Here is a 26,483-nt window from a genome sequence, read left to right as displayed (position 1 = left end):
TTGTTTTCAGTTCCGTAGCTTTTAAAACATTTTTTCTTAATAATAAAAAGTAATTATAGTCGTATTAATTATTTATATTAGTAATTAATTCGTGTCAATTAATTGTTCTTATAATATTATAAGAAAAAACTATTTATAACTATACGAGTTTAGATGACGTGCGACCTAGCGAGAGTGTATGCTTGATACTTGGTAATCCCATCGTTAAAGAAATTGTAGCATATGCACTATAAATATATAGGTATCATTATTCATTATTAATTATAATTTATAATTTTTTTTTAATAACAGAACAATCGCAGAATAAATGAGTACCACAATAATTTCGATGTAATATTATTCAATTTTTTTTTTAATAATAAAAGCTTGATAATTTTTTTTATACAAATGTTTTTTTTACGCATATTTAAGCGCTTATATGAATATTTTTAAGAGCATATTATTGCGCTTATAACAACCTTTTTTAGAGCTATAAGTTATGAGCCCTGCTAATGATCTCTCACACGTGAATTTTTCTATAATTGTTAAATACATTTTGTGTCTGCCAGGCAGTAACGCTCCAGTTGAAAGAGTGTTCTCTCTTATGAATAAAATATGGAGCAGTCAAAAAACTCAGTTGGGAGTCGGTATATTAAAAGCCATTCTTATAACAAGGGTAACATCAACAAATCATGTCAAGAGTTCCATTCTTACATAAAAACCAAACAGGCTACTTTGAAGCAGATTTGTGGATCCGACAAATATAAACCAGCCGAATAATATACTCTATTATTTATTTTTAAATTATTATTATTATTATACTTATTAATATATTAGTTCCGTTTTTCTGTTGCCATTTTTTATACAAATAGTTTGTTTTTTTCCAATAAAAAAATTGTTATTTTTTGCAAAATGATGTGGTTTTTTTATTAAAATGTACAGGTGTCCCGCTTTGAAGAAAAAAAAATATGGTCACGTTACCTATACACAATGATACAGCTGATATAATATTATATAATTCAACTGCGGGCGACGATCGATTCCTATTAATAATATTCGTATCGGAACAACAATAGATAACGGTTGTCAAAAACCCACAATTATTCAAAAAAAAATTCTACATTATCACATCTTGTCCGTACTGCGTATAGTGGCGACGTGGCGTACACCGTAGACCGTAGTTAATAATTGACGGAAAAATAACCAAACCCAATTTTCAATCATCCAGTTATTCATCCAAGGTACTCCGACTCGTGACACGCCTGCAGCATAACCACAACGGCACAACTCCAAGCCAACTACAGCTCTTGTAGTAACTACTAACTACTTAGTACTTAGACTCTAGAGACAAGACTGAAGACAATATTATTATTATATTGTTTAAGGTTTTTATAGTGCTTTATCGTATAATTTTGTTTGAAGTGTGAACGCGTAGCGTAACGAGTCAACAATTATACATAAATCATATATACACACAGGTATGTACTATTTTAAAACTATAATATATGCTTTGCCACTTCCAATAGTATTTCCACTTTGTTGTATGCTATTTACTGCACGTTTTGTGGAATATAAAATATAATCTTCTTAATCTATTTTATTTGTTTATAGGTTCCTATAAACAATAATATATTTTGTGATAAACAGTAAATTTTTCAATATTCGCGTCACTGGTTAGTATTAGGTAATTATAATATAATCTTACTCACATACCTAATAGTTTTAATTCATACTTAAAATTATTATCTAGTTTACCTAATAACATTTTAACAATTTAGTCATCACATCCTAGTAAATCTACAAAACGTAGAAGGTTTTTGGAAGACTTAGAGGTCAGTAATGTGTATATTGAAAATCCAAATCAGAATTCCGTGCATTTTGATAATATTTTAGAAACTCAAAATACTACAAGTGAATTAATTTTACCTGACAATAGTGTTATAAATAATATAAGTGATTCAATTGAACCCAGTAGCCCTTTAGTTCATGAAAGTAAAAAAGTTACATATTATGTATCTTGTAATACTTCTAGTACACTTGAAACTGTTGAAGATTAGTTCATATTAAATGTAAGTTCAACTGATTCTGATGACGAAGATGAAACTATTTTGGCAGAGTATTTTACTGATGATAGAGATCCTATTTTATCAATGTTATGTCACTGGGCAGTTTCATATAACATAACTAACGTAGCTCTTTCTAAAAACTTTGAAAAAACATAAATGTTTTAATTTTTTTCCCGAGGATGCTAAAACCATTGTTAAAACCAACAAACATATTGACAATAAGTAAGTCCAAGTCATTACACCAGGTATATATTATCATTTTGGTACAGAAATTGGTTTAAAAAGTTTGGGTGATTGGTTTCAATTTCATGATGAAACGATAAAAATTGTTATTGGTATCGATGGCTTGCCATTAACAAAGAGTTCTCAAAGTAGTTTTTGGCCAATTTTAGGATATGTACGTAATTTTCCTGGAAGACATAAAATATTTTTAATTGGTTTATATTGGGGTAAAGAAAAAGCAAAGGATAGTAATTTGTTTTTAAAAGCCATGATCGATGAATTTAAGGATCTATATAAAATTGGTTTTAAAACCACCAGCTGCGATGCCCCAGCAAAAAACTATATTTTAAAAACTAAAGGGCACGGTGGTTTCTTTTTGTGTACTAGGTGTAATGTTGAAGGAATCTATTTAGATAATAGGGTATGTTTTCCAGATAGAGAATTTATTTAAAAACTCATTTAGATTTCATCAATCGTACACATGAAGAATATCATGTGACTGAAAGTGTATCTATTTTGACAGAGCTCCCAGAAGTTGATATGGTTTATAGTTTTAGTTTGGATTATATGCACTTAACTTGTTTAGGGGTTGTTAAAAAACTAATTATGTTGTGGTTAGGAAATATAAAAGGATCACCCATTTCTGTTCGTTTACAAAACCGAAAAGTAGAAGAAATATCAGGTAATTTGTTGTTTTTAAAATCTTCTATGACTTCTGATTTTTCTAGATTTCCCAGAGGGTTAAACAAAGTTCCTAGATGGAAAGCCACTGAATTTAGACTATTTCTTCTTTATATTGGTCCTATAGTCTTAAAAGATATTATTAACAATGAATGCTATTTACATTTCATGTGTTTGCATATTTGTTTTAGGATTCTTCTAGTTAAAAATAGCAGTGATGAACTTGTTAGGTTTATAGAAAAACTATTGTCATATTTCGTTCAAAAATTTGGTATAATTTATGGACAGAAAACGTACATAGGCTTCTTCATATTGTTGATGACTACAAAAAAATTGGTCCTTTAGAATCGTCTTGTTTTCCTTTTGAAAACTATATGAAGTCCCTAAAAAAAATGGTTCGTAAACATCAAAAACCTTTGGAAAAAGTCATAAAGCAATACCAAGAATTTCTTGAGTTTATTAATAAACCTCCTATATCTAATCTATTACCTTATTCTATTGAGTATAAGAAACCTCATAATAATGGGCCGATATTGGGCAATGTTACTTCACAATTCCAAATTGTCATTGTCAATTATGATGTTAAAATTAAAAAAAAACTCAATAACAGATTGTTTTATTGGCTTTTCAAAAGAAGGGATATTACATATTTATAAATTCTTAAATATTTGTTGTAATCATATAACAGGATTACATTTTTTTGTCGCCAAGTTATTCAATAATATTTTATCGTTTTATGACAAACCGATAAATAGTTTAAAACTGGGAGTAACATATGTTTCAAATTTATCAGAAAATATTGTACCTATTACTATTAGTCACTCGTTTCAAGAATATATAGTTTTCAATTTTCACAATAATAAGCAAATTTCGTTACCAATCCTACATTCATTAAATAACTAATATATATAAATGTTTATTTGTGCAGTAAATAATTTAATAAGGCTCTAAAAATGTATAATAATGCTCATTTGATATTAAATGTAACTTCAAAAGTTTTATTTATGTATTTATTTTAACAACTTTGTTTTGTAACAGTATAAATTTAGTCATATTAAAAAAATTGTATTTTATATATTTTAGGACACCTAGTTTGTGTAGTTGTGTGTATGTTTTATTATTTTTAATATGCCATACTCAGTTGTTCATTTTTTTGATGACGACACAGTTGATACGGGCTTGGCCTAAAAATAATAAAACAGCTTCAAGGCTGATTGAAAAAAATGTATGCCTAATGAAATTGAATTTGTTTATTTAAATAGCAGAGAATTATACAAAGGCATTGGTAAATATAAATAATATTCCTATTAATTTTTCATATTAGATCGATATTAAATAGGTTATAGATATGCTTGTATTAAATTTATTATTTAAGGATAAAACTATAATTATTGTAGATTAGGGTGGCCATTCGTCCCATTGACGTAGAAGCTATTACAGTTAAACTTTTTGGATATTTCCACATTTATACAGTGCGGGTAGAAAAATTAAAAGAATTTTGCGATTTTGCTGATGTCCAATACCGTGATATTTTATCACATGCCAAAACTAGATGGCTATCGCTGTCTCCTGCAATTGACAGAATTATTTTAATGTTTGATGGCCTAAAGTCGTATTTTATTTCACAAGATTCGAGTCCTAAGATAGTGGTTGACTTTTTTCAAAACGTCACTGCTCTATTATCTATGAAATTTATACAAAGTATGCTTAAACTGTTCAATAACTATATTCAAAAAATTGAAGGGGAAAAAATTTCGGCATTTGAATTAATTGATATATTAAACAGTTTATTAAATAACTTAAAAAACAGAAAGAATGAACATTTTATTAATACTGAAATGGAGATAATGATTGATTCTATTGAAGAAGAGGGTTATTTAGTTAAAAAAGAATTTGATATAAACTGTCAAAAGTTTTACGATTTATGTATATCGTATATTCAAAAGTGGACATTACCTAACCAGGCACTAATGGTTGAATTAAATTGGTTGCACTTAACAAACAAAAATACAGTTACATGGAATAATGCTAAAAATACAATAAAGATGTTATCAAAATATGTTAAAGTTAATGAAGATGAATACTTTGATGAGTTTATGGCTTTTATAAACATTTTTCAAGACAAATTTGATGACTGGACAAAAAATGTTGTTTTAATAGAACAAAAATGGGTACAAATATTTAATATATTTAAAGAAAAAGATGTAAATGTATCAAATCTGGCAATGGTTGTAGAGTTTGCATTTTGTTTACCGGGGTCAAACGCGTCAATAGAGCGAGTATTTTCTTTAATGACAACTACTTGGACTGACGTTCGAAATCAAATGGATACTAAAACAATAGAATGTTGTCTGATAACAAAAAGATATGGATTGAGTTGCATTGAATTTTACAATGAAATAATAAAAAATTCTACACTACTGAAGAAAGTACACAGCACTGAAAAATATAAGGTCTCTTTGGACGACAAAAATAAAGAAAAATAATAAATCAGTAAAATCTACCTAGATTAGTATACTTATCTTAACGGCTGGAAATTGTATTATTGTTTTTATTTGAATTTTAAGTGTTCATAAAATAAAGATAGCCTATCTAATTGATTAATTTGAATATTATTTATACCTAAAAGTTATATACAGCTACCTATGTAATTATATAGTATAAACTTACTAGATATTAGTAAGTATATACCTACTATAATCCCTTTATTACCTATTTTTTATGAATTTTGGTGTCCCGGATTTCTAAAAATTAAATCTGGCCACCCTATTGTAGATTCATTAGTTGAAGCTAAACATAAAGCTATAAAAGCCATGACCATGACCGATTTATCATCTGCAGATGAAACAGTTAGAGTTGGAAGAAAACACCAAAAAGAAATTATGCATTCGCCTACTTTATCTACGAATTCTTGCCCATTGTTTTTAGGTAAAAAATGCACGATATATTATGTCTTATTTTCAAATACCAATTGATTTAAAATTATTTTAATCCATGTAACATAAATTAAACAATTATAATGTATACAATTTAATGATATACCAGTTAATAGTTTTAATATGATCATTTGATTTTAATTTAGATTCTGATAATGATGATTTGCCATACAACAAATCTAAGTTAAGTACAACTGCTATGATTAACACTGAACATTTAAGTGATCGTTCTTCATCGCCAACGTTTTTAAAAGTACCTTAGCTGTTATTAATGGTAAGGTGGTATTATATTTTACTATTTTATTGTCATATTTTTGTCATTTATAAATGTACTTGTTATAAACTTATACAGTTTTGATTTGCAGACTAATTAGAATGTAAACGGTTCCTATTAATTATATTTTAAAGTCCATCAAATTAGTTTTCTTATATTCTCACAATTTTTTTCTCAAAACAATTATATTTCCTTGAAATTGTTTTTAAATAGGTATTTTGAACATGAACATACTTAACATATAGTATATTATAGTGCATAAATATGGGAAATTTCAAAGTTTCTTAAATTATAGCTGTAAAAAATGTAAATCTAAATAATACCTATATAGTTGGGAAACAGATGGACTATAGGACTTATTGATTTTCAGCTAAATAACCATTGTATGTGTATCTAATACTTAAATTTAGTCACCCAAAGTTTTTATATTCAACTTTGATTATTAAAATAAAAGATTTTGACTCATGCAGTGATTTGTATTGATTAAAACCTGATTTTCTGTACTTCTATTATATAATTAACTTTTCAATTTCAAAGTAATAATTCATGCAAGTTGTATATTTAAAAGTTAATACTATTATTATTTTTCAAAAATTAACAATTTTTACAATTCGTTCTAAGCGCACAAAATATTAGTCTAGCAGTAGTTTAAATATATCATCAATAGCCAATGTTTTTGATTTGACCCACTATAGTGGCGCTAAGTAGTTTATAATTTTTGATATAATTTTCAACTATTGTATTATAAATAGGTATTGATTCTGAAAAAAAATTGATGGATAATAAGGATCCACCTGTAGTCATGTGTCCATCAGGATAAAGCCATCAAATTGATCAACAATAGAAAAAACCAAAATGGTTGGTCACCATTAAAATTGGATAATCTAGCGAACAATTATGAAGGTATCTTGTTATTTTAATGAATTAGTATTTTAGTGAATGGTTAAAATTTAACCCATCTTATAAATAATGGTATATTTTTTAGATCCTAATAGAGAGCTCTGCACTATGAAGCAGTTTTCATCCAAACAAAAATCTTCAAACGAAACTTTGAAACCATTTAGTGAAAAACAATTAATTTACACTGAACCTTTATCCTCAAAAAGAAGTATTGAATGTAATATGATTTTGTTATTTAATGTATTTTTATTTACCTGTAGTATAATTTATTTATTAAACGGTTGTAAAATGTTTGATTTAGACAATAGTGAGCCACTATTGAAAAAAAGCCACTGTCCAAAAATACACCTGCACTGCACATGAGTTCATTTGGTAGTAAACAACTATGTGGTTCATAATTTTCAAAAATAAATGTCAAAAGTAATGGGTTTATATATTTACAGTTTAAATACGATCATTTAAAACGATTTGATTTATTTAAATGTTTTTCAGATAACAAGCAAGCTGTAGTGCGAGAATTGTTGTACAGCTCAAATAAGCCAGATTTAGTTATGTGTCTCACATTCCAATTCTTCCGATATAGGAGAAAAATATGATGTGGAACACCCTGGTTCAACCCATAGCATTAATTTCACAAAATTACAATTTTTTACTCTTTCTTGATTAATTGGTATACCCTTGTATTTTTTATTAACTCTAAAAGGCAAAATTGTTTGATCTGGATCATTTTTTTGATGATTATAAGACTTCAAATGAGCAGCCCAACTTTTGTAACCAATTGTTAAATTACATTTTTCACAAGTTTTAGCAGGATATACATTAATTTTATTGTATGTATTAATTTCTTTAATTAAAGGTTCAATTTTGTTTAATCCTTCCATTCTGTATTATATTCTTTATTATTTTTTTTACATTCAATTTTTTAATAAAAATAATTTCTATTAAAAATATTATCTAAAATTTTGTTTTTTGTAACTCTTCGTTATAAAAACTCCCTTCAATCTCTTCATTGTTTAAATCTATAATTTTATAAGTAATAGGATTTGTGTTTAAAATTTCATTAAGTATAAATATTTCTCTTGTCCAATTATTACTATATTTATTACCAAATGTTTTTTATATGCTTTTATTCTTACTCTGTCACCTACACTAGATTTAATTTTTGGATTAGGTTTGTTTTTTGAAGAAAATAATTTGTGTAGAACAACATCTTTGTTAGATTTATTTACTTCACAAGGTTTCATACCAATAGATCGATATATGTCTTTGAAATTATATCTATTAAACTTTGTAAAATTTTAATCCATTTTTTAGAATTTGTGACTTCAAAATGTAATCTCATTTTCCCATTTAAGGTTCTATAAATCTTTCAATAATTGACGATTTTTCTTCATTTTTGATGTGGTACAATTTAATTCCATATTCTTGCAAAACTTTTTTGTTATGTTTATTTTCAAATTCCAAACCTTTATCTGCGTGAAGTAAGGTGTTTTGGTGCTTGATGATTTTGTGATTTTGCCAGTTTTATTATTTTTTCAAATGTTTTTTAAACACCAATTCCATCTTTCTTTTTGAGTGGTAATGTCCAAGAAAATTTTGAAAACGTATCTATAACAGTTATTATATAAGAATTACCTTCATTTTAATCTGAATAATTTCTCATTACAACTAAATCAACAGCCCATAAATCATCAATACCTTTAGTAAAAATTCTTCTTTTAGGAAATCTTATTCCAACAGGTTTATGAAATTCTTAAGCTAATACCATTTTATCTGTATTATTTAATTTTTTATTGGGAATATTATGTCCAATTGTAGGATTTTTTATAAATTAATTTTATTTGTGTTACAGATGAAAAATTTTGATGAAATTCTCCATCTACCATTAACTATTTGAATTTTAGAAGCATCAATATTTTTTGTTTGAATTTTACATTTAAGACGATGTATTAGATCATCACCATTCAATTATATATTATTAAATTTTAAATAAATTTTTTATAGTTTTTTAAAAATTCTAAACATAAATGTCCACATATAGGTGGATCGTCATAATCTTGAATTTTGTCATCGGACCACTTACGATTATCTTCACCTAAATATTTTACAAGTTCTGGTGGAGGAGACATTCCAAATGAATCGAAATACAATTTTTTATATTTTATTTTTTTCCATGCAACCTCCTAATGGGATCCTTCTTGAGTAGAATTATTTAAATTTAATATCCCACATTCATTTAACCACGGCTTAAGAGGTAATTCATCTCTCATGAAACAACCTCTGAATATTTTTATATTATATCCAAATTGTATTATGTCAAAATTACTCAGCGGTTCGATTTTTAGAATTTTTTTTTTTACATTTTTCATAAATGATGATTTAATGAAATTGTTCATTTTTTCGATTTGTTTTTTTTTTTTTCAATCCAGAACCTTTATTTTCCATAGCTTTATTATGTCAAATTGTTTCTTTTTCAACTGCTTTTTTATGTTTGGAATCATTAACACTGTTTACAATTGAAGTTACACCTCCAACTAACGCACTAGCTGCACCTATTCCCAGTGGTGCCGAACCCCCTTAATAAGTGTTGTTAAAACAATAGCTTAAATGGGGTAGGTGGTCCTAGGGGCCTAGCCCCTAATGGTCATTAGAATCTTAAGGCTCCTCATATAACGTAGGTAGTATCATAAGACATAAAGTAATATAATAGTATAATATTAACATTCACATTTTTAACAACAGATTAGTTTTACAATGGAACTATAATAACCATAGAATACTAATAAATGATTATAAATATTATAACCTATTATTTATTTATTATTACACTGACAGTTGGTGGTTATCGTAATATCGTCTTATCGATATTTCTGAAAACCAAACTGAAGTTTTGAACCGGATTGTGAGAATTTCTAATTATGATAACACTGATGGCTATAAATACATTTGTATTTACAATTTATACTAGAATAATGTTTCATGTTTTCTATTGGTTCCATTGGTATTGGTGGCATTCCATTTTTATTTCGGCAATTCGTCATCGAGTGGTAACTGGTAGTGTTGTTACTTGTTTCTGTTTATTATTTTGTGACTTAGTGTAATTCATTAGTCTTCTTTTTTATATCGGTTTTTATTAATCCATAATTATACCTACCTACATTTATTCAAAATGAATAAGTGTGTAAATTGTGGACGTATTCGCGACAAAAATTTCAATTTTAAAAACTGGAAACGACATACAGATTCATGTACAGAAAAATCAAAAAATAAACGACAGTCCAACAATTTGGATACACTCAATTTTTTCACAAAAAAAACAAAGATAACCGGAGGTAATATTTTATATACAATTTTAATTTTTAAGTACCTATGTACCTAAGGCCCGTTCTTACAATGTCCGGTTAAGTGTCGGTTAGCGCTAACCGGAGGTTATACTGAAATTTAACGGACAGTTGGTTCTTACATACGTCGGTTATGCAAAAAGTCTCCGGTTACCGGATGTTTTACGGTCAGATTTTTAACCGGCCGAATTCGGCCGGTTATCCTCCAGTTATCTAAAATCTGTCGGTTTGTGTTATCAATAATACACTTTATCATCATTTTATTATTGATTTTTGTTTTAAATTCGACGTTGGAGTTTTCACGTAGTATAGTGTATACATTTTTGTTATTTTTTTTGTTACAATTAACAATTATGAATAAAGTTCTTCATAACTACTGTTTAATCGACCAAGATGAGTGTACGATGAGTGTACAATATCGTTACTCAATATGTAAAACAGTGAGATAATATCCAGTAGCCCAGTACCTCAGTATATATTATATACTGAGGTACTGGGCTACAGACATCGGAGATAAAAATATTCAAACTATACGATGGATGTAACTTATTATGATTACTTTTTATTATGATAAAAATTAAGCTACATCATAATGTTTATACGTTATTATCATAATGAGTTACGTCCATCGTATATTTTGAATTAGAAAAAAAAACGAAATTCAATTTTTTTGAAACAAATTTTTTGGTTTGACTATTTTTGAAAACCAAATATCTTCAATTTTTATATTTTATAAAAATTAAAAACTGTGTCTATAACAAAATACTGAGGAGATCAAGTGACCAGTAAAAAATATTTGTTTGACTGATGGGTTCTCGAGAAAACGTAATTTAAAATCAAAACATTATGAAAAACTTTTACGAGTTGTTTTACTCAAAAACAGTGAAGTATAGGGTTACAAACCTCGGAGATTACATTGTTTATCATAATAAGTTACATCCATTGTATATTTTGAATTTTAAAAAAAAACGAAATTCAATGTTTTTGAAATAGTTTTTAGGTTTAACTATTGTTGAACGAAGACGGTCTGCCAACCTATGATACTACTAGGGTAGTATATTTAATGATAATATTGTGAATAAAGGAATTTATATAATATAACCTATTTACGTGGAATCTTGTTTTAAATTTTCAATCCTTAGCTATAAAAGTTAAACATTTTATAAAGTTTCAACTGCAAAATAATTATTAAATCTTAAATTTTGTCAAAAATCGAACTTTGAATGCTTATAAAAAAAAATTGTGACCATTTATTTTTAATATTTTTCAACTGCTATTGTAACAATATATCAGCAGCCTACATAAAATGCTAATTTAAACATTCAGTCAAAATTTCATATGTCTACGGTAATTTGTTGTAAAGTTACACCAAAAACCAAAATCGATTTAGTCGAAAATCTATTTTGAGTAAATATTTACGTTTTTCCTTAACTTTTCTTTTGTTATTTTTTCACGGCGCTTTTGACCCCCTAAACTAGATTCACTTTCCTATTAACAAAAATATCATTGAAGAAAATTTAAGCACTTTTTTTTACTGTCCTAAAAGGTGATGAAACAAAAAAAAATTTTAAATTAAAAAAAAACACACATTGTAATATCAATACATTCAATATAAGATAATAGAACCTACCTGTATTTTGGAAAATTGGAGAGGAGAAAAGAATTCAATGGGGTTTTCTTGATCTTTGATGATTTTTAAGAATTATTTGATATGTATATTAATTATAATTTGTTTTTGTAGATATATAAAAATGCTTAAAACAATAGCAGAGATAATGGAGCTGAAAGTGAAGTTTTATGGATTAGCCCGTTTCCCAAAAGTAATAGGTGCAATAGATTGTACCCACATCAAATTACAATCTCTATCGAGAGAATATGGGGAACAATACAGAAATTGAAAGGGGTATTTTTCCCTAAATTTCCCTAAATTTTTCCCTGCCAAACATCGTGGTCTGATTTTTTACATTCCAACACGTTAGAATATTTTGCGGCCAACTCGACCAACGTATTCTCTTCTGTTGCAGAGAAATTAGTGCAACGAGGTCTCTTCATATTATTTTTCGACATGTTTTTCAAAATTAAAAAACGAAACAGACACAAATGAAGAACATATAACAATATAGGACTATGCTATATTATATCGAATTATCTGACTGATAAATGATAACAACAATAATAAATGATAACTCGAGAACGACGCATGCGTAGAACATTAAAATTTGGTCATGCGCGGTTGTTTTGGGAATCACTTGTATTATAACTGTTATGATCTAGCAATTGAGTTACTGCTTAGCTCATAAAGTTGCAGGTAGCAAGACTGATTGTAGAGGATTTTCTTCAGGTAGAGTTAATAAATAATTTAATACTGGTTGAAAAGTTAGTTGTTTTATTGAAAATATTCTAAGTACAATTTGACAAGTTATTGCGCTGTCATTCGTGAAGGTGCTCGCCTGTGCTGTGGTGTTACACGTCTGATCTACAGGCCGTTTCGGGTCTGGTTTTATAGGGCCTCTTGCTCTCCTACTTCCCCCCTAGTCTATCGATTTATCAGCGGATTTCACAGGACGTTGTTCAATTAATCATTGATACATTTCCACGTCTGGTTATTCCGACAATCGTATCCTGTTATCGTGTTTGCGATATATGTCATACGCCATCCGTTACTTTCTAGATACTATGCACTTCATACATATATATATATATATACATATATATATGCATTTTCCATAACAATATTTAATTGTTATATTCACGCATTTAAGGTGAGATTGTAGTACCTATTGTAATGAGATAATTAAGATTAAATATTTAATTGTTATATTCATACATTTAGAATTGAAGGTGAGATTATAGTAATGAGATAACAAGATTCGCATTGCCCTCTCAGTATCCTCCCATAGGTTTTCTATTTGCAGATATGACTTTGATTAATGTGCCATTGTTTATCTAGTTTTTTATGTTGCCAAATGTAGCTGAAGGCGGAACGATCACAATAATATATTATGTGTATTATTGGGTTCGTTACATAACTGACGGTTAGTTATACGATCGTTAATCGAAGGTTGTAAGAACAGATTGTTTTAAGCTCCGGTAACCGGTATTTAACCGACGACATTATGGTTAGGTAACCAACACTTTACGGACACTTTAACCGGACATTGTAAGAACGGGCCTTAGTATGCTAAGGGCCGTTATTACAATGTCTTGCTAAATTATAATTATCCGTCAGTTAAGCTAGCGTGCAGTTTAGCGTAGCGGGGACTTAAGTGGCAAGTTTAGATTAAACCATTATTACAATGTCACCGCTAGTACTATCCGTCAGTTAATTAATCTCAAACATAACAACGATTTCATTGGCTATTGAAACTAGCTGTTGTGCAATAACTGATAATGGAACATATTATATTTTGATAACACTGAAAACTGATGCTATTTTTTTTATAATATCTGAATTTTACATGTTCATTTATTTTATGTTGACATTACCGTTTTACCGTTTTGTCTTTTTTACCGTTGGAATTTTACTGTTATTAGTTATCTATATTTTGTAAAATGATTAACACAAAAAGAGATAGGCAGGTGAATTTCTCTTCTTGCGAAGAAGAAATTTTAGTTCAACTTATACTAGAAAATGGTCATATAGTAGAAAATAAAGAGACGGATGCTGATATGTGGCAAAAAAAAAAAGAAGTGTGGGAGAAAATTGATAAATCATTGGTAGTATCTACGGGTAAGTACCTATATGAATATTATACAATAAATGTGAGCACAAAGGAATATAATACATAATGAAATTTTTAAATTATTATTTTAGATATATTATTATTATCATCATCGGGTAAGCATTTTATTATAAAGTAATAATTGGTATTTTATTGGACATTTTATTATGTACTGGCTTCTTAACCTAACCTAATAAGAATATAATCTGCTGTAATCGACCTGCACCCAAAATCATGCACATGCCTAGCATTGGTTAAGCTGTAATTATTTTTGTCAAAAATAAAAGCTTTTGTAAAAAATATTCAAAACCAAAATTCTTAGGCATGTTACCAATAATAATAACACAGCATATTAATATATAATTTATCACTGGATTAGAAAAACTTGTACTATGTACTTGTTAAAAATATTAACAAATACATAATCAATTTTTTATTTATGTACCATAAATTAGGTGTGCAAAGAGGTACAAAGTCAATTAAAAGCAAATGGGAAAAATTGAAGATAGACGTAAAGCAACGTTTAGCATTGGAGAAAAAAGAAATGTACATGACTGGTGGAGGTACAGCTAAACAGTTTAAACCAATGAAATATTATAAAGAAATTGTTGAGTTACTAGGTGTTTCAGCTATTGGGTTAGACAGTGGCTTTGACTCTGACAATATAAGTAAATTTAATTTATTTTGATCGTACATTTTTTAATCTAATGTTGTTTGTAAATTATTTTTTTTATATTCATCAGAACTAGTTCCAAATAATTCAGAAGATATTGATATAACCGGCATGGAGGTGGTAGTACTATAAAATATGATGCATAGCCCAAATATGATTGAAGATAGTCAATTACATAATGTAAATACATGCTTTAAAGAAACTGGACAGTTGAATAATGTAGTATATCTGTATAAAAATAATATCTTAATACTGACTAATTATATAGAAATTGTTATTTATAGAAGTTGGTTACAGTTGAGAACAAGAAGAGTGAAGATGTGATTATTCCTCAAATACCTACAACTAGTTATCAACACGATTGGAATACTTGGTATCCAGGTGCATTACGTCACCCTATTTCCAGTAATTTGCAAACTGGTAAAGCAAAAACCAAGTATAATAGTCCACTAATACAGAAAAGGAGGAATCATAATAATAGTTTAAATTTAAATAAAAAGAATGAGGTCTATAAACAACAGTTGGATTTGGTTAAGATGGAAAGTGAGAGAACAGCAATGCGTTTTGAATGGGATAAAATTGAACATGAGTTACGTGTCAAAGCTTTGGAATTGGATATAGAAATTAAAAAAAAAACATTATTGAACCTTGATAAAAATGAATTTTAATTAAAAATTAATTCAATATTTATTATTTATATTTAAAATTGTAAAATTATATATGTACATATTTTATTAAATTTCATTGTTGGTATTAATCTGTACCAATTTTAAATCTGTAATTAATCTGTAACTAATCTGAAAAATAAAAAAATATAAGGTTAGGTTAGATTGTATTCATAATAAATAAAATATGTATACAATTAATAAAGTATTTGTGTATGCAATTATTACCTTGCAAAATAGTTATTTAAGAGCATGTCTCTCATTGTCGAGTCTTGGTCCCTACCATCATCATTATATTCGACTTCAATAATGTCTTCAGTCTCGTTATGTTGTTCCGTTAACTCAAAATTATCATTTGGTAAATCTTCTTTCATCTCTCTACATATATTGTGCAGTACTGCTGTTGCCACTATAATGGCTTGAACCGTTTTAAGTTGTAATCGTAAACCTTGAAATTATAAATGGGAGGATTACAAAAAAAATAATAGTAAAAATTAAAATTAAAAAACTTGAAAATATATACCAAGTGATAATACTGGGAATCGTCTCTTCCAGACCCAAAAAACTCCTTTCAACTACATTCCTTGTTCTAATTTGAGATTCGTTGTACAACATCTGTATACGTCCAACAGGGTTTGATATTGGTGTTAATAAGTATGGTTTTAATGCATACCCACTGTCACCTAGGATAGCCATTTTCTGAAATTCTCCAAATTCTAACCTAGAAAATAATCTTGAATTTCGGAATATGTGACTGTCATGTGCTGAACCTGGCCATCTAGCTACAATATCCATAAACTGCAATTCTGAATTCACAAGGGCTTGCACATTCAAAGAAAAATATCTACAACATATAAAAAAGTATAATTTTAAATTATAATACAATAATAGCATTAGCTCATAGTTATATGTAAATTTTACATGCATCTGTATTCTGTAGGTATATTATACAAATATTACAGTCATTTATAAGGTTACTCAAAATGATTCTTTCTGATGCCTTTGAATTTAAAAAGAATTTTGGTAATTATTTTGTGACACACATGTACCCATAACATTGTAAATATATACATTATACATGTAAATGAAACATACTGTGTATACTGTATATTATATAGTACATTATAATAATTAATAATTATAGTAGGTATATAATTTATAATATGTATAATATATTATAGGTATCCACTTTACTGCCATACAGATATAAGTATTATTTTATGTCAATATTTACCCTTTACGATTTCGAAACATTTCACTATCGTGACCTCCTGGTGATTGAATTCGTACATGTGTACAATCAATGGCACCGAAGACTAATGGAAATCTTGCTATTTCGTACATCTTCATTTTTGTATCTTTAATATTATGTACAGGGATTTGTATAAATATGCTACTCAATTCGGCAATCACGTACGAAACATCTGTTATTGTTTTACTAGCACAAGATATACTAACACCAAACATATCGGCCACTGATTTTAACATAGTCCCCAATGCATAAAACCGCAGTGTAATGAGTACTTTGTTCATTGGTGACATTGTCATATTCCTAAAAAAATATTTCATTAATAAAATAAAAATTATGCCTGTATACTGTATAGTATGTACTTACCGGTCAGTAGTTATATTGGACCTTTATTAGGAATGTCAATTACTTTTTCCATTTTTTTAATACAAAAATTAAGAATTTCAAGTTTGTCATCGTGGTAATAATTATTCCCCACCCTTTCTTCCATAGATATATTATAATATATTTTTCTCTTAATTGCTTTATATTATATTCTATGTCATTTGTTATTTCATTTGGTAAATTATTAACATATTGTAGTAAATATTCAATACCTTTACGATCATCAATTAAATGTTCCATTTTTATTTTAAATAATTTAAGAATACCAAGTTTTTCATTATGAAAACCATAATTTCCTGCTTTTTCTTCAGCTGCCATTAAATGACATCTTTCATTTAATTGTTTCATATTATCTATCCAATGAAATTCAATTTCGTTATTTGTATAATTTATTAAACCTGCTCCTTTATTTTCTGTTGCTTTTGTAGGGTTTAAAATTTCTGTTGTTGGTATTATAGGATTTAAATTTTCTTTTGGTATTGTTGGTGTTTTATTTGAATTCATTTTTTTTCCAAATAGGACTAATCATTTTAATATATTTGTCACCTTTACTTGATTTCGGTTTTCCTGTCGATTTGTCATTATTTTGGTATATTGCATCTGTTTCAATTAATATTTTTGCATAATTTTGGTAATCTTCATTTGTATAAAATTCTGGTTTTGTAACATCTGAATGAGTTGACAATCTCCACATACCTGGAGTTAATATATATATTTTTCCTTTTAAAATTATGTCATCAAAGTCAAACATTATTGGGTATTTTCCAATCATGTGTCCAATATTTTCTTTAAAATGTATTCCAAATGTATTATTTGGATCTAAATCTGGTAAATATTTTTGAGCATTTTCGTTTATTATTATATTTGGAGGCATAGGAGAATTAATTGTTGTTTTTCTCGGAGAACTTTTAGATGTTTCATAATACTCTGTATTTAATAATCGTAATACCTCGGGATTACGAGGTTTATAAGGAGTTGTAGGTATTTAACATTTTTTGAATATCGTGATCTGTTTTAATTGCAACCTGAAACGGTTCGTCCGAATGGACGGCCCTTGTCGTAAATAAATACTAAACTTATTTGCTTCGGTTACCACGTGTTTCTATTTCTATATTAAATATATTTATATTAACAATATTAGGGCTGAGTAAAGGGCCGTTTTATTGAAGTAACGCCGGAAACCGCTGAATATTTGACGATACCGCAGCATTGGTTGATAGGCAGCGATTGATGATTGAACTGTGGCCAGTGTTGCCAGATTATGAAATTGTAGCGATCGTACAGTCTTATCAAAAAGTTCGTTTTTTCTCGTTCAAAACCGTACAACCAAGTTCGTTTTTCTGGTTCAAAACCGTACACAAAAATTTAACTTAGATCTCGCAAAATCGAAAATAGTTCTGATTTTAGAATTTAAATTAAGTCTTTTATTTTTTGGTAAAAAAAACATATTTTATAATAATTATGTTTATTATAACATGATTATAAATCTATAAAACAAAATAAATTAATAGTATTATCTTCCTTGATAAAAAAAAAACATATTTTATAATCATCGAGGTATATAAACTATATTATATACCTCAATGTTTATAATAACTATGTTTTTATAACATGATTATAATTAATGTATAAAACAGAATAAATTAATAGTATTATCTTCCTTGATAAAAAAAAAAACAAATTTTATAATAACTATGTTTTTATAACATGATTATAAATGTATAAAACAAAACAAATTAATAGTATTATCTTCCTTGATAAAAAAAAAACAAATTTTATAATAACTATGTTTTTTATAACATGATTATAAATGTATAAAACAAAACAAATTAAAAGTATTATCTTCCTTGATAAAAAAAAACATATTTTATAATAACTATGTTTTTATAACATGATTATAAATGTATAAAACAAAACAATTTTAAATTAACAGTCTTTTCTTTTTTGGTGAAAAAACATTTTTTATAATAAAGATTTTAAATAATAATTCAGTCTTCTAGAAAAAAGTCTTCAAAGGTATCAGTCTTATTTGTTGTTGGGTACAATGTAGATGATGTCATACTGTCTACCATTGTTTTAGTTGGTTGAAATGTAATGCAGTTCCCATTTTCTTTTTTAATGCATTCACTAGCTATAACTGTAGAAGCTACCGTTTTAACAATCAATCTATTTCTAGATTTTGTTTTAATACAATTAATTTTACTAAAAACTCGTTCACAGCTAGCATTAGAGTGAGGCAGACAAAATGCATTCAAAGCAAATGTAGCAAGTTCTTTGAATTGACCTGATTCCAAATCAAGTATTAATGACCAAAATTTATCAGGCTGATTTTCTAATTTAATATTTTCTGGTAAAGCCACTAATGGTAATGTTCGCCATTCATCATCAATAAGTTGAATTTGATCTTGATTCACCATTCTAGGCAGTAGTTGTGTAAGGCATAACACAGATGGATATTCAATCCTAGTTTTTGAAGAAAGAGCTACCTTTGGTGTTAACAAATTTAATAATCGTAAAATTGGGTTAGAAAAATCATAACGTTTTTTTATTTGTACACAGCTAACTTTCAGAAAATCAACACATCTAGAAATAAATTCTTTTAGCAAATCTGGCCTTTGTACTATAGCTGGGGTTTTTGTATGAGTAAGGACTTTAACTCCTAAATAAACTTCTGAAGGACTCATAAATTTACTTTGATCGGCAGGATTCAATGTAGCTAATGGAGTTTGGAGAACATAGTCCCTTTTCATGTAACATAGTAATAATTCCTTGTAAACTAATTCCATTTTTTCATTTAAATTATTCAATACCACTTGCTCAGTTTGGAAATACTGGTTTAATGCACTAAATTTTGGCAACACCCATTCCAAGAAAAAAAAATACATTTTTGTAAAAGGGTCATTCAGCTGGGTATAAATATTTTCTGCAGCAACAAGTTTTTCTGAAAACCACTTTTCATTAAAATATGAATGTAAAGCCATCCACTGTTCCAAAATACGCTGGACAACAGCAAATAGCGACAACCACCTCGTCTGAGATGGGTGCAGCAATTTATGTACAGAAATATTGAAAAAGTTTTGAAATTCTATATATTGGCTCTGTCGCTTACTACTGTGGCTGAAAAAATTAAATACATTCCGAGCAAAATCTTCAATTCTTCGGGGCAAGGACTTGCATGCTTCACTGCAGCATAAATGAAGAGAATGACAAATACATTTCATTACGAAGATTCCCGGGAATGTGATTTTCAGCCGGCTTGAAACAGAATTTTTAGACCCCATCATTGTCGAACAGCCATCAGAACCAAATCCAACAATGTTTTTTACATCAACATTATGATTTTCAAATGACTGAATACATTTACTAAACAGATTTTCTGAAGTTGCTCCTTTATCAACTGTCTCTGGTTCTTTTACATCAAAGACCTGTACTAAGTCCCAAAACCTTGTAACAATAATCTTGGACTCTGTATCAAAAAACCGTACTACAGTACACATGGTAGATATACAAGCAACATCGGTTGACTCATCAATCATAATTGAAAATTTACTTTTATTCAGTTTTAGACTTAACATTTCTTTTTCCACAGGCGCAATTACATTTGTAATAATGTTTGTAGCTTTAGTTCGTTTCAATTTCATTTCTTTACAAATTTTAGAGTCTGGGAAAATTTCTTTTAATAAGGGCTCTAAATGGTTGATTAATGAAAATGCTACATTATGTTCAGCTAAAAGAGCAGACAATTTAATTTCTGCGGTTTTGACAGAATTATTTAAAGGATTAGATTTCGCCATAACTTGAAAATTTAACATAATATTTTTAGAGTGAGACGAACTTTTTAGTGACTTTATATGATTCGAACTGTTACAATGTTTTTTAATGCAACTCAGTTCAGAAACAAAACTCACGTTGCACATGATACATTTAGCCTTAAAGGGATTATCCCTTTCAGGTTTAAGCCAACCTTTAAATTCCTTATTGCTCTCTCATTCTTCTCTATATTTTTGCTTTCTGTGTTTTTCTTTTTCATGTTTGGAAAGTTCATTCCTTAGAGATCTTTTCTTTTTTGGTGTCGACGGTCCTTCTTCTTCAAACACCTATTGTAAATAATTTGGTTAGGAGTATTTTATCTCAAATATATTACATAAATAATTAATCAAATTACTAATAAAATCTAAACAAACCTCTGGCGTATCTTCTATGTCCGACATTGTAAATAGAAAATATAAAGACGCAACACCAACAAAGATATAAAATATTGTATTCTTATCAAGAACAATAAAAAATACAAGGTAAATCATGATTTAAGATATTATATCTTATCAGTTATCATAATATAATATAATATGTTCATATATTTATATATTTATATGTGCTTCAAATTGTTTACTCGGTCGAGATGGGCATGGCCCCATCCATAGCGTATGATTAGCATAGATCTAAATAAATGTCAATGGTCTGTTGAAATTTGTAAGATCGTACATTTATGTACGGTCCTCAAAGTAAGATCGTAGATCGTACTTTGCTCTAAATTACCGTATAAGTACGATCCAAACCGTACATCTGGCAACACTGACTGTGGCTGTATCCGCGGGTCGGCGTCGTCGTTGCCGGGCTGCACGTCGACGCGGGTCTTATTACCGTTGAGCGGTAGACGCGTGGATAGTCGACGTTGGTCGTCTGAATGCAGCGCTGTCGTCGCCGGACTGCAAGTCGACACCAGTTTTATACTGTAGAGTGGTGGTCTCGTCGCCAGTCAGCTAGAGATGGAAAGTTTAGTTCATTTTTGTGAATAGTTCATTAGTTCACAGTTCATTAATGTGAATAGTTCAAATGAACTATTCTTCAGTTCACATAGTTCACTAGTTGTATGGACTATGGATCATACTGAAACTGATATGGTTTCAGGTTTGGCAATGAACTATGAAGTAATGAACTATTCGTCTCCGAGTAAAATCCTGAAAACGGCTGTTCACACTTCACAACCATAATAAATATGATACGATTACCAGATTACCACGATTATATTGTGCAGATTACACAAATATCAGTATCATTATCAAAAATATGTATTACAATTATCTCTGTTATCATATGTATTACGTAATAGGTACTAAAATAGTAAAATGAGTAAATTAAAGTTTAAAATCAACTATATGGCGATTGAAAGCTTATCAGAACGTCGGGGGGTGGATCTGTAACGGGGAACATGTAAAATAACATAAATTATACACAGCGCGCAGTGGTCGGAAATACAAATTTAGGCGGACAAAATGGAAAAAAAAAAAAAGATAAAAATGAGATATTTAGCACTTAATATTATATCAGTATAATAAATATAACACAATTTAATAAACTCTAGGTTATTATAACGACAATAACCACTTAAAAACGCGATAACTGTAAAACGATTAGAGACCAAATGTACAATATTTACGGTTGATTAAGAATTTTACTTCATTTCTTCGTCGATTGTGTTCAGAGTATTTGTTCAATATTATAAAAGTTTAATTATTATTTTAAAATGGACATCAATACAAATGGTAAGTTTAATTTCAATTCATACATATTATTCTAATAAATACATGGTGTATATGTATTGCATCACTATTAAACATTTTTTTAGTAGTGGTTTTACATTTTGATAGATATTATATAAGAAGAGATCTAAAATGATCATATAAAAATATATAGGTATTATTCAAAAACTCTTTAGCTTTTCAATGACATAATTTTTAACTGCGTCGAGTTGCGTCTGTGATTAGCATATCTGTTATTTTCCTTTAAATTTTGTTTGTTTAGCAATTATCATTTTCACATTTCAGTTATTGATCAAAATAAAAAAATCGTATACAATGATTTGTTTGTATTCTTAAGAACAAAGGGGCCTTTGAATCCAAGAAGTGTGGTATCTAACCGATATTTACTACAATATATTAAACAAAAATATAATGCTGACAATTGGGAAGAAGAATACGAAAACAAAATTAAATCAACAATTTCTAATTTCACAGCCGTTTTAAGCAAACTTTGGATAAAAAGTTCACGAAATATAATTAGATTTAAGGAATCAAATGTTGATTGGCTAAAAAAACTTTTTGTATTACCTCCTCGATCACCAAAATCATCATTAAATGTCGGCAGACCTCAAAAATTTTTTTCTGATTGTTCTGATCGAAATAAAAGACGTAAAATTCAACAACTCGCGAAATCGTATACTTCTCCAGAAATATTATTTGCCACCAAAAACAAATTACACATGTCAGGAAAAAGAGCAGCTTGTAGTGTAGTCAACGAATCACTGTCCTCTCCAACTCGAGCATCAAAAATTTTAGGTTTGCAATACAATGACTGGTTCATCAAGCCAAAAGTGCTATATTTGTAAGTGTTCTCCAAAAGACATGAATGATATAACCAGGGCGAAAAATTTAAGTGTACAGCCTGAGCATTTCAAATTTGGACTCTCAACGCTTCATGCGTACATACGATTTTTTGAATGCTTAATACACATTTCATATAGATTGGAGTTCAAAAAATGGCAGGTTAGTACAATGAGTAATGACTTTTTACTATAATTTATAAAAAATATGTTCAATAACTTCCAACTTTCTTATTTGTTGATACAGGTTCGGACATCTGATGATAAAGTTATTTTTGAAAAAAGAAAAAAATACATTCAAGATCGATTTCGAACTGAAACAGGTCTACTTATAGATGTAGTCTTGCAAGGTATTTATTTTAAGTTATACATTTAATCAATAAATTTAAACAAATTTAAATAAAATTGTGTTTTTATTATATAGGCAAAGGAACAACTAATGATGGAAATACCGCTCGTAGATTTTTCAAAAATGCTGAACTAACATCCGCTATAACAAATGTAGATTTACAACTCATAAAACGATTTGGAGTGATTTTAAAGACAATGTCCAGTGGTTATGAGATAAATTTAGAAAAGTTTGAGGCCTATACTTTAGAGACTGCGGAACTTTATGTTTCACTGTACCCGTGGTATTATATGCCTGCTTCGGTTCACAAAATTTTAATTCATGGTACAGATGTTATACGTTCTGCCTTATTACCCATAGGTAAGTTTTCATAATATTTAAAATTTAATATGGTTATAATAATATTATAATATAATATAGTTAAATAACAACGAACATGTTTATTTTACAGGCCAGTTATCGGAAGAGGCTCAAGAGGCCCGAAATAAAGATTTCAGGAACATCAGACAAAATAGTACTAGGCAAATAAACAGAATCTTACAAAATGAAGATTTAGGCCATATGCTACTTGTATCATCAGATCCCTACATTTCAAGTTTAAAAAAAACATCGAAAATGAACTTAAAATCATTCGATGAAGATATTAGGGCATTACTAATTGTTGAGGGAGATAAAAATAGTGACTCTGACAGTGACAGTGACAAAGTCGATGATTCCGAATGAAATATTGTAGAATATTCAGAAAATCAAAATTATAACTCTGTATGGTTTTTATAAAAATAAAAATACATTTTCTTTCATTTTCGTGCGTTTTCATCATATTTGAAATTTTACAATAATTAAAATTAAAATTTAATAACATTAGGAACACATATTGTTAATAAAATAATTTTGTCCGCCTAAATTTGTATTTCCGACCACTGTGCAGCGTCCCCCGTTACATCTCATCACTTTCAAGTTTCAATCGTAAATTAGCTATCTACTAACTAGGTAGTAGTCCGTGGTGGGAATTCAACATTAATTATTAATTAATTAACTTCTTTGTCTATGAAATTTATTATTACTAATAATATACTGACTTCTGAAACCTGTATAGTCTATATTCTATAGGAGTCCAGTACACTTGTTAATCAATTAAAACCAAATTTGAAAATTGAATACCTACACATCTTAGATTAATAATTTCTTACCTAGTAAAATATTTAAAATAATTTATGATTTTATTAACAACTGTTTAACTAGTAATTACCAAATAATAAAGTATTTCAAAATTATAATACATGGAAAATATTTGTATATTAAGTTTAAAAATATGTTGTAGAAAAAAAGCAAATTAGTGTACAAATAAAGATGAAATTATTGACAATTAAGAATCATTAATTCAATAACCATAGTCCAATAGTCCATAACAGATATTTACCATATTAATAAAAATGTTGGTACTTATTGGTTATTAATTATTATATTATGGAGACCAACTATTGGTCCTAATAGTGGAAATATTAATTTCATTTTCGTACTATGAACTATTTAGCACCATTTATTTCAAGTTCATAATTATTCTTTTTGAACATAATAATATATAAGATAGTGGATACCGGATATAAGTACTTAGTTATAATAGACACACAATTATTATTATGCAATATATATATTTCTTTATTTTTTTGCGGGTGTGCGGTCTTTTCCCGGCGTACCCCTCACCACCATAATATAGATATTATATGTTTTCATTGTCTACTTGATTTATATAATTATTTGGTGGTCAATTACTGTACCCGCTATCTATTGACATTCTTACGCTACTAATATTCATATTCCCATATTGTCCATTGACTTGGTCTATCTATGTAAGTAGTATATATATGTATGTTCTGGCTCACTTCATATTATATCAATAAAAGATCACAAAGAAAACAATGTGCAAAAAGATCAGAAAATCTAAATGCAATAATAATTAAAATATTTTTTAATATAATTGTTCTATTTAAAATAAAAATCTAAATGCAAAAATGTATAAAAAACTTATATATTTAAACGCGGCCGGAAATTCCGACCACGTTAAAAATCTAAATACAATAATAATTAAAATATTTTTTAATATAATTGTTCTATTAAAAATAAAAATGTATTAAAAAGAAATTGATATTTAACACGCACCCAAACAGGGTGCGCGTTATTATTATCTATTTTTCTAATCTTTTTGATTTTGATTTCTAATTAGTGTATTGAGATGGTTTACAAAATCATTTCTATCTATATTTATTTTATAATGTCCCCAAGCTAATGTATCAATACAATTTTCCAAAATAAATCTTTTATCATCATAAACACTTAAAGCTTTTTTGTTTTGTTCTACAGTAAAAATATCATGTTTCTTAGTTCTAAATAAATTTTGTTTAATATATTTTGATTTTTTTGTTAGTAAACAATTTTCAAAATCATTAAAACATATTTTATTTTCTACAACATTTTTTTTAACACCTTTAGCTTTTTTAATTTCTTTTTCAGTATCTAAGATTCGATGTGAATATAATTTAGATCTTAAACCTATAAATTCAGTCATAATTTTTCCATTCAATTCATCTTTGAACTTGCCTAAGACTTTTTTGTTAACTAAAGGTAAACCATAAATATTATCTTTTGGATAATCTGAAGTGTCA

The 26,483-nt window shown here is 28.1% G+C and overlaps 1 protein-coding gene and 2 pseudogenes across 1 annotated transcript; 1 reads left to right on the top strand and 2 right to left on the bottom strand.

Annotated features, from left to right (window-relative positions):
* Nucleotides 1-15,575: 15,575 nt before the first annotated feature.
* On the bottom strand, nt 15,576-17,001 carry LOC132953252 (putative nuclease HARBI1; annotated as a pseudogene).
* Nucleotides 17,002-18,850: 1,849 nt separating this feature from the next.
* On the bottom strand, nt 18,851-21,446 carry LOC132953273 (uncharacterized; annotated as a pseudogene).
* A 2,047-nt stretch (nt 21,447-23,493) lies between these two features.
* Nucleotides 23,494-24,543, top strand: LOC132953251 (uncharacterized). Its single transcript, XM_061025771.1, has 4 exons — nt 23,494-23,634; nt 23,719-23,821; nt 23,896-24,180; nt 24,272-24,543. The coding sequence occupies exons 1-4, from the start codon at nt 23,494-23,496 to the stop codon at nt 24,541-24,543; spliced, it is 801 nt and encodes a 266-aa protein (XP_060881754.1).
* The last annotated feature ends 1,940 nt before the right edge of the window (nt 24,544-26,483 follow it).

Source organism: Metopolophium dirhodum, unplaced genomic scaffold (genome assembly GCF_019925205.1).
Source record: "Metopolophium dirhodum isolate CAU unplaced genomic scaffold, ASM1992520v1 scaffold1, whole genome shotgun sequence".
In the NCBI taxonomy this organism is placed as follows: domain Eukaryota; kingdom Metazoa; phylum Arthropoda; class Insecta; order Hemiptera; family Aphididae; genus Metopolophium; species Metopolophium dirhodum.
This window is presented reverse-complemented; position numbering and strand designations above follow the sequence as displayed.

Bases quoted from the DNA above. Each gene is read 5' to 3' on its own strand.
- LOC132953251 (XM_061025771.1), top strand. From the start codon at position 23,494: ATGAATGATATAACCAGGGCGAAAAATTTAAGTGTACAGCCTGAGCAT. The intron at 23,822-23,895 runs GTATTTATTTTA...TTTATTATATAG, and splicing joins TATAGATGTAGTCTTGCAAG to GCAAAGGAACAACTAATGAT. The intron at 24,181-24,271 runs GTAAGTTTTCAT...TTTATTTTACAG, and splicing joins TTCTGCCTTATTACCCATAG to GCCAGTTATCGGAAGAGGCT.